The 8921-nt window shown below is 50.8% G+C and overlaps 1 protein-coding gene across 8 annotated transcripts in view; it reads right to left on the bottom strand.

Annotated features, from left to right (window-relative positions):
• Slc6a12 (solute carrier family 6 member 12) overlaps window positions 1–8519 on the bottom strand; it is a 34616-nt gene extending 26097 nt beyond the window's left edge. Inside the window, exons 1-5 of one of the 8 annotated variants that reach the window (XM_021249079.2) lie at window positions 5820–8517; window positions 5585–5726; window positions 4750–4827; window positions 2965–3056; window positions 863–1127 (exon numbers count right to left, since the gene is read on the bottom strand). In XM_021249079.2, the coding sequence (XP_021104738.1) occupies window positions 863–1067 (205 nt within the window). In that variant the 5' untranslated portion in view covers window positions 1068–1127; window positions 2965–3056; window positions 4750–4827; window positions 5585–5726; window positions 5820–8517. The other 7 variants (XM_021249087.2, XM_087185958.1, XM_021249081.2 and 4 more) reach the window with 7 other exon arrangements.
• Between the last annotated feature and the right edge of the window lie 402 nt (window positions 8520–8921).

An 8921-nucleotide genomic window follows, 5' to 3' on the forward strand; every position in this document is an offset into this window, starting at 1 on the left:
CCCCTCTGCCCCATGATGCTGCTAATTTTTACTATTAGGACTGTACAACGATAAAATTATGTTTCTTTCATTTGAAAAAAAATCATAGACAAGCAAGCTATCATTTCTCCAATTAGAATTCTTTCATGGCTCCTGTTTACTCAAAACAAAGCCTTCAGCATCTGACTCTGTCACTTCTCTGAGTTCATTCCCTATTATCTTCTCATTCCACTCCCTGCTGCCTCCTCACTGTTGATCAATTGTGCAGTTGCCCCAGGGCCTTTGCACTTGCTGCTTCTCTGTCAGAAATATTCTTCCTTCCTTATTCATGCATAGGACTCACTCTTTCACCATATTAAGTCTCTGCTCAATGTTACTTTCTCAATAAAAACCTTTCCTGGTCACCCTGTTTCACATTTCAAACCCTTCAGCCCCCCCCCCCCATGATCTGGTATTCCCTATCCCTCCTCCCTCTTTACTTCTCATTCCTCCACTCATCACCATTTGACATACACATTTTTCTTGTCTGAGGTCTGCTCACCTTCACCAGAATGGAACACACAAAAAGCTCTGTGCTGTGTCTAGAACACTGTCTGGCATGTGACAGGTGAAATAACAGTAGTTGAATGGATGAATGACTTCTACCAGCCACTGACATTTCCATAGAGTAATAAAGAAGCTTATCAAAAGCCCTAATTCCCTGGTCCTATCTGTTGCCTCATTTAAACATCACTGTGAGGGACACTGAGGCTCTGCTGAGCCCTCCAACTTCATGACAGACCTACTTCCGTTTCACCACACTGCCCAGGAAGTGGGGCTCAGGTGGCACTGCCCAGCTGTCAAGGCACGACTCCCCACCACGCCTACCTCCAAGAGAACTCACCACCTCCATTTTTGTAGCAGAGATAGGGAAACCTCCAGACATTGCCCAGCCCAATGATCTCCCCGGCCACTGACAGCACAAACTCCATCTTGTTGGTCCATTGGCCCCGATCCTTCACCTGGTCCTTGCCTTCCCGGTCCAACGTTTCTCCTTCCTCAGGGATCCAGGAGACCTCATCCTTGTGGATTGCCACTTTCCTGTCCATAGCCCTGCCTCGGACAGTGAGACCGCACAGGGTAGGACAGGAGGGCTTGAGAGGCAAAGCCTGGAGAAGGAGACAAGGAGCTGTGAGCCCCATGCGTACCCCACCATCCCTGCCATCCCCGTGGCCAGGCTTGGCTCTTGGAATGTTGCTTGTCTTCCCAAACTCTCTGGCATTTCCACTTCTCAGAGTCATGAGACAAGGACCAAACAGGGAGCAAATCTTGGTTTGCTGCATTCTGCACATGGGAAAATCAGGGCTTGACAGATAGAATGAATGATAGGAGTACGGCTGAGATTAAAACCCAGGCTTGAGGCCCTTAATTTCAAGTGCCTTTTGATCTCTGCAGCCAACCACCATCACCGCAAGCCTGTCTGCCCAGATCCCTGGTCTGAGAGACACTAGGCCAGCCTCTGGCCTACAGGCAGAAGGGATCTGAGACTGCCAGGGTCAAAGAGTGGGTGTGCATGCTGCTTTCTGGCCAGGTGGATGCTCAGCCTGTTGATCAGCACAGCATACACAAGGGGCCAGTTTCTCAGGTGCTGATGAGGAGGGAAGGTGGGCCTCTGAACCAGCCAGATGGGGATGAGGATCAGCACCAGGGCCTAGTATGGGCCTTTGAAGGAACCCGTTCCCTTTTCCTCACATGCCTCTCTATCCTAAAAACACTTGTGGGTCTGGTGCCAGGAGGGACAGCAAAGCAATTATCACTGAGTGATGGTCACCCCTAGAAGACCCCAGGGCAACCCCCTGACTTGTTCCCTCAAGAGGGGCACCCAGCTGGGCTGCCCATGAGACAATCACTGTCCGCCCTCCCTGCATCCTGCAGAGCTCAGAGCTCCTGGATCCTCCAGCAGAATTACGTGGGGCCTCAGCGTTATTTTCTGTCCTACTCCTCTGCCCATTGCCAGGAGGTAAGTTGGATCTGCCTTTTCCCTCCCCTCTCACCCCCGAGTCAGCCTGAGGCCACCTCTGCCTTTTACCCAGGGAAGTCCCCAGGGTGGTGCCCGGAATGCAAGGGCCGGGGGAAGTATACACCCCCACCTCTCCTCTCCAGTGGGTGCTGGGGGAATCACAGCAATCAAGTCTGTGGAGAGCTTCACACTCCTCTGAGGCTCTAGGGAAACACAGGGCATCTTTTCATTAAAGAAGAGTCTGTTTATTTGTTGGTTCTTTTAACCCAGGCAACAGCCCAAGCTCAAGTCAGTTAGAGAGGTGTGGGCGGGCACCATAGGAGGTTATGGAAATTTTTGAAGGTGACTTGGAGGGTAGAGGTTATCCCAGGAATGGAAATGTGTGTGGGGATGAAGTGCTGGCGCTGGTGCCACTCAGAGGCTTCTGTTGCAAGTTCATCCCAGAAAGAGGATGGGGAGGGTCACAGTGAGAATCAGGTTGTGGGCCTCCAGGGGGAGAGAGGAGAGGAGAGGAGGGAGGGAAGGGTGCTCCAGTTGGAGCGAGGGGAGGGGGCGTGTTAAGAATCAGACCACAGGAGCCTGGCCCCAGAAGAAAAGCCAGGAAGCTCACCTCAGACGTGGACATTGCTCCTGAATGGGAACTGGGGCAGCCAGGGCCCCCGAATCTTTCCCAAACAAATGAATAAATAGATGAAGGAGCTGAAAACACTTCCACAAAAAACACAGACAGGAAACCTATGTTCTCATTGACTTAGCTCACTAAAGTAATAATAAAAGGTCAACATTTGAGTAAGCGCTGCGCTAAAAACAAACAGATCCTTATAGTACATTATTAACTCTTATCCCCATAGCAGTCTGTGAAGTTGGTATTCCTGTCAGCTCCACTGCGCACCTGAGGAGCTGACACTCAGAGATTAGAGAACAGCACAGGGAACCTAGCAGCCAGGTGCTCAGTGAGACCGTTTTCAATGGTGGAATAGACTTACCAAGACAGTACGTGGTGGCCTGAGGCCTGCTGTGTGATCTTGGCAAATCACACCTCCTCTCTCAGCCTTAAATCTTCCTGAGAGAATGACCCCTGTTCAACAGAATGGTGGAAGAGTGGGAGCATAAACATGAGGTCCAGAAGAAACGAGAAGTTAGTCTTGCTCACAGGCCACAGGGCAGCTCAGCTCAGTGCCAGTCCAGACGCAGGCTCCCCGGGGAACGCTGGAGACCAGCCTCACTGTTCCCAGACCAGAGGGGCTATTGCCAGAGCAAGGTCCTCACTGCCTGGAGGAGGGGACTTGGGAGAAGAGTAAATGAAGGGAAAGCTGGAGGACAGCAGGAGCAGGAAGTCCCTGAACCCAGCTGGGGCCCCAGATTTGAGTTTTATCAAGAATGAGGGAGGAAAGGGAAGCGAACATGAACTGATGAACTGACACAGACATAGCATGCTATTTTTTTTTAATAAAAGGATTTTTGGGAGGAGTGTAACTTGTGGGTAAGAATGAAAAACTGAAACAGTGAAATAAAAGCAAAAGCGAGTGAAAATGAAAGCAGGCCCAGAGCCATGGTAAGTCAAGAGGAAATAGGCTGGAACTGCAGCAAGAGGGGCTGAAGTTAGACCCTAGAGACAATGTCCTGGAGGACGGTGGACATAAGGAAAAGCTGCACAGGGCTCTTCTTTTTGGGTTACATTTTAAAGCCAATGGACAGCATCTCCCCAACCCCACCATGCTCTCCTACATCTAGCCATTTGCTAGGAATTATTTAACAAGAGTGCTGTCCCCAGCAAAGACAACTTCTGGAGATTGCCCCTTTCCCAGGGCCCACCCAGCTGTGCCACCTCTGCAGCCCTCAGCCTCTCCGCACCAAGGCTACCCACCTGCTTTGCTAAGCTAGGACAGAGGAGAGGAAACAGGAAATGGACCTTACCATACTTCAGGCCCCCCAGAAGCAAAGACACCCACGTGCACCCTGAGCTCCAGTCTCTAAGAGACTAGAAGTACAGTCAACACTGTTTACAGGAGCAGCGCACACAGACAGAAACCTGTCTGGGCTCTAGCAGGCAGGTCCAGAAATGCTGTTCCACCTGCCACTCTCCCAGTCAAGCACAAGAATGGCCCAGCCCTGACGTGGCCACCCCACACCCACATAGCAATATCCATTCCTGTACACACACTGGTGCCATTGCCCGTCACGTCCCTTTGCACACACATACCTATGTGCATGGCCCCAAAGCCTGACTCGCCTGTAGTCCCTCATGCCCCAGTAGTGGCTGCCCACGCCTTCCCTCAGCTCCCTCACTGCCCTCGCCCCCGTGCCTCCCCCAACCCAGGGTCAGGCACTTCCGCCTTCTGGGGGATACTTGGCTTCTAGCTGCCACCCACTGGGAGGGGGAGGGCTGGCATTAACTGCAGATCCAGCCTCAGGAATGCCTCGAGGCTCCTCCTGTCCAGCCTCTCTCCCACCTTCTGGACACTGTCTGCTTCCTCCCCCTCAGTCAGGTGACCACCTTCCTTTTCCCACTGTCCTGGCTGCTCCCCATCCACGGACTCTTCTGCTACCCAGGCTTATTCCCGAGCAACTCCAATGCTGTGGGTGTTGAGGGGACTTTTGAGTGGCACCCGTGTCCCAGTGTTATTGAATATCAGACTCTCCCTCTGGCCTCAGGGGATCCTAGAGCCCCATTCCCCACCCAGACACAGCTCTGTGAAGCTCTGCCTTCCAGGTCTCAGCCCTCTGACCCCTCCCTCTGGGGCAGCAGTAGAGCCTCTCTTCCTGCTCACCTTGCTCCCCTGCAATCTGCTCAGCTCCATGCACGGTCAGTCCCAGGGAAGTGGGTTAGCTAGTGCCAAGAGCCAGACCTGAAAAGGAAAGTTCTCCACCTTCACTCCTGCTCTTCCCAGCATGGAATCCTGTCCGAACTGTTCTAGGGCTCCCCAACAGAAAGCCACTCTGCGTGTGTGTGTGTGTGTGTGTGTGTGTGTGTGTGTGAGAAGCAGGATTGTGACACCCAACCTCAGGAAGTCAGGCCTCTATCCTCACCCTCTCACCCCCTCTGCAGCCCCTTCCTTCCAACCGCTGATCTCCAGACCCCTCCGGAGCCAGAAAGGGCTCCCACACTCCTGTTGCCCACCCCTCCCTTTTCCCCTCTTCCTTTTCTGAGTGCCCCAGCACCATCCCCTTCTCTTACCGAAGCTGCCTGGCCGCAGGGTGGGAGCCACTGACTCCCAGGCTGGAAACTGAGAGCTCTAGAGGGAGCTGGCTTTAGTGACGAGGGCTCAGGAGGAGAGTGAATCACAGCTGGAGTTTTCCACCAAGTGCCTGCCCTCTGCAGCTTCTAGGCAAGCTCTAGTCCTTTACAACCACTAGCCCTCCTTGGGATTTTCCTAGAGAAAGCACCCTGACCATGCCTGTCTAAAGGAAGGAGCATGGAGTGTCAAGGCCACAGGTACAGGATCTGGCAGACCTGACTCTCTGCTCCTGCCCTATTGTCTACCAGTCTGAGCACCAGATAGGGAGTTTCAGTTTCCCACTCCGTAAAATAATATGTCCTTTACAGGGTTGCTGTGAGAGCAAAAAAATCACATAGTAAATTGCTGAGATATCTCAAGTACTTACAGGGAGTTGCTGGTGTTTGTTGTGTGTCCTCTGGACATAGAGGCTGGGATTGTGGTGGGTCTGGTCCTGAAGAGCACGAATAATGCCGTCACCTCTTGGCACTGAGGCATGTGGTAAAGACACATCCAGAAGAGTCTGGCAGCTGTCAGTGGTGAAGGGTGTGGGCTGAATATGTGCGTCCTGGGCTGGGGGCCCAGTGGGCTTCTCCCGAAAGGGGTCCCAAGCACACACTCACAATACTAGGTACAAGTCTGTCCCATGGCCCTTCCTTTAGAAGACAGAGATGCTTCTTCAGCTGTAGGTGGGTGGAGGCAGGGGAAGTTGTGGGAGAAAGGGAAATTTCCCTGTACATACGCTTCCTCTTTGTCTTTGAGGACTTCTCAGCAGTGGAGGAATGTGAAGTGAGACTTTCAGTCTGTAATTTTCCATCAGACACCCCCACTCAGCATCTCTCAGGCCCCTCTCAGCCAGTCCCATAGGGTTCCCCATTGTGAAAAAGCCAGGGTGAGTTTCAGTTCTCAGATGGCTCAGCTCTGTGAAGCCATAAGCCAGGCTGGGGGCAGTTCTGGCAAAAGAGAGCCCAGCCCCCCAGAATCACTCTTGTCACCCCTGTGCTTGGCTGGCCTGTGTGATTCATGTTGGTGGCCTGGTCCCTGTATATTTGGTGCACCTCATATCGACCACAGAGCTTACTGCAGAGGGGACACCAGTGGCCACGCGTGTAAATAGTTGCAGCTATCCAAGATCAAAATACTCATCTGTTATGGTTTATATTGCAATGTCCCCCTAAACCTCATGTGATCATAGGTGGGACCTTTGGAAGGTGATTGCATTATGGGTACTTACAGCTGACTATAGCTTGCTATTAGGAGGTAGAGTCTGGTAGGAAGAGGTAAGTCACTGGAGGTGTGGCCTAAAAGGGTTTATCTCCCCCCGCCCCAGCTCCTCTCTGGACTCTGTTTGCTTTCTTTCTGCTATGTCTCCTCTGCCTTGCCTCTCTGCCATGCCCTCCTGCTTTGGAGCCAGTGTACTATGGAGTAAAATCTCTACAAACCTCTCCTCCTTTAAGTTGTGGGCATTGGGCATGGGGTCTCAGCAGTGAGAAAAGTGACTAAGACACCATCCTCTCCAAATGCACCCTTTTGTCCAGCCCAATCCTCCTCCTGCGATCCTCTCAGGCAGCAATTTGAGGAGCAGAGTTCGATTTTTCTCCCAAAGAGTGGCCTAATCTTTCCCTTCTTTCCCTGATTGCCTCTGGCGCTGTCTTTGAGCCCTTCCTTATTCATTTACACCCCAATCTCCATGTTCCCCAACACCATCTGGGTATTCAGAGCAACTGGAAAACTCTGGATGCCGGAAACTCTGTCTTGCTAAAGGTAGGAATCCTGAAAAGTCTAGCTAAGTCAGGGCTGTTTCCATGCTGGGAAGGGCCCATAGTTGAGATGAAATATGATTAAATGGACCAGTAATCTCACTGTAATAAGAACCAATGGAAAAATAAGAACCAAGATGCATTATGTAAAGGTACAATTCCCAATGAGAAATGGAATTGTGTTGTATACCTACAATGTACCGATAAAAGAATGTAATTTAAAAAAAAAAAAGAACCAATGGATTCCACAGATGTTCTCAATGCTACCATCTTCTCTGACCCTGTGCATGCTTCGGCAGACCTGGGAGGGGACCCACTGCCCGAGCATCTAACTCAGGCTCTGTGCTCTGCATGTTACTTCTTATAATCTCCTTAAGAACCTTGGAATATAGATATCATTATCCCCAGTTGACAGAGGGAATCCTGGGATAAACAGAATCTCATGCTTTGTCCCAAGGCCATGCCCTACTAAATGGTAGAGCTGGGATTTCCAAAAACCTACACTTGGTTCTAAAAACCTACACTAGTTCCACTGTAGCACAGTGTTTCCCAGATCATGAATATCTTAAAGGGTAGGGATTTGATTTCAAAATCCTTTGTTTCTATCTCTAGCATTTAGTATAGCCCTGCCTCGGAGTAGGCACTTGGTATTTATCAAACAGATGGATGGATGGATGGATGGATGGATGGATGCATGCATGCTCCTTGGGGGAAAAATATCTCAATTTCTAGGAAAGCATTGTTTTCCCAGAACCAGGAGATTAACTAGGGCATAGAGGGCTCAGGTCCTACTTTTCTTGAACAGTACTGCTGTACTGAGCAAGACCATGGGGTCACAGGACACTGGTTATTTTAGCAGCACCTTTCTCTTGCCTTCTAGCAAATATGCTTAGCTCCATAACTGTAGCCTTCTTCCTGGGGAGAATCTGACCTTGATACAGCAAGGACATCTCTGCTAATGGATACCCCAATGTAGGGGCCTGGAGTCAGGGTAAATAAAGAGATTTGCTTGAATGTGTCCCATGAGCAGCTGTTCTGTACTCTCTTCAATAACACGATGATGTAAACAGTATTATTTCCATTTTTACAGGAGAAAACTAAGGACCAGAGAGGTTAACTTACTCTAGATCACACAGGTAGTAAGCACAGGGAGCCAGGTCAGGACTGCAAAACTCTAAAGGAATGTGCTTGGCTGACTGTGGTGTCTCTGAGTCTGTGCTCATGTGAACATTTGTCTAAGGACAATGAGGGGCTGTGGGTACGCACGTGTGCAAAGTCTGAGCCCCAAGGCAGACTGGTGTGCTCAGTGCCTCCTAAGTGCTTCCCTCCTGCCAAGGGTGGTGGTTTGGAAATTTTCCTATTGCCTGTGCCTCTGCCCTCTGCCCTCAGCTTTCCCCTGCCCCAAGGCCCTTCCCATCTGCCTTCCTTCTCTAACAGGTGTGGCCTCTGGACAGGGAGGGTTCCCCTTCCTGCCCTGCCTGCTCTCTTCCTCTAGGAACTACAGAATTCAGACTCTACCCTTCCATGCAGGAAAAGCAGACGGGACTGAAACAACCCTCCTCCACCCCCAGCCCCACCTCTTCCACTCCCTGGGCCAAAGCTTGGTCCAGCCACAAGGCTCCATCTCCACCTGTCTTCCCTACCTGGGTGGTCAGAGCATCTCTGCCTCACCCTTTTCCCCCAACTGGTTTAATAACTTCACAGTTTAATAACGTCACTGGTTTAATAACTTCATGCTGACTGGCACAAAGAGACTGAAAGCGCTGTCATACCCATGACCTCATTTGAGCCCTACAACAAACCCATCATGGCCAAGGCACAGTTTATCCTTATCTGGAAAACAAGTATGAATCACAGGAGCTTCTACAAGCACATATAGTAAATTAGACGTAGCAAATCAAGACGAGAACCAATTCCCTGATTCTTGTGCCATTGGGTGATTTTCACACTACAGTCCACCATTGT

This window comes from Heterocephalus glaber, unplaced genomic scaffold, assembly GCF_053883595.1.
Source record: "Heterocephalus glaber isolate CG9 unplaced genomic scaffold, H.glaber_assembly_v1.0 deba00000281, whole genome shotgun sequence".
Lineage (NCBI taxonomy): Eukaryota > Metazoa > Chordata > Mammalia > Rodentia > Bathyergidae > Heterocephalus > Heterocephalus glaber.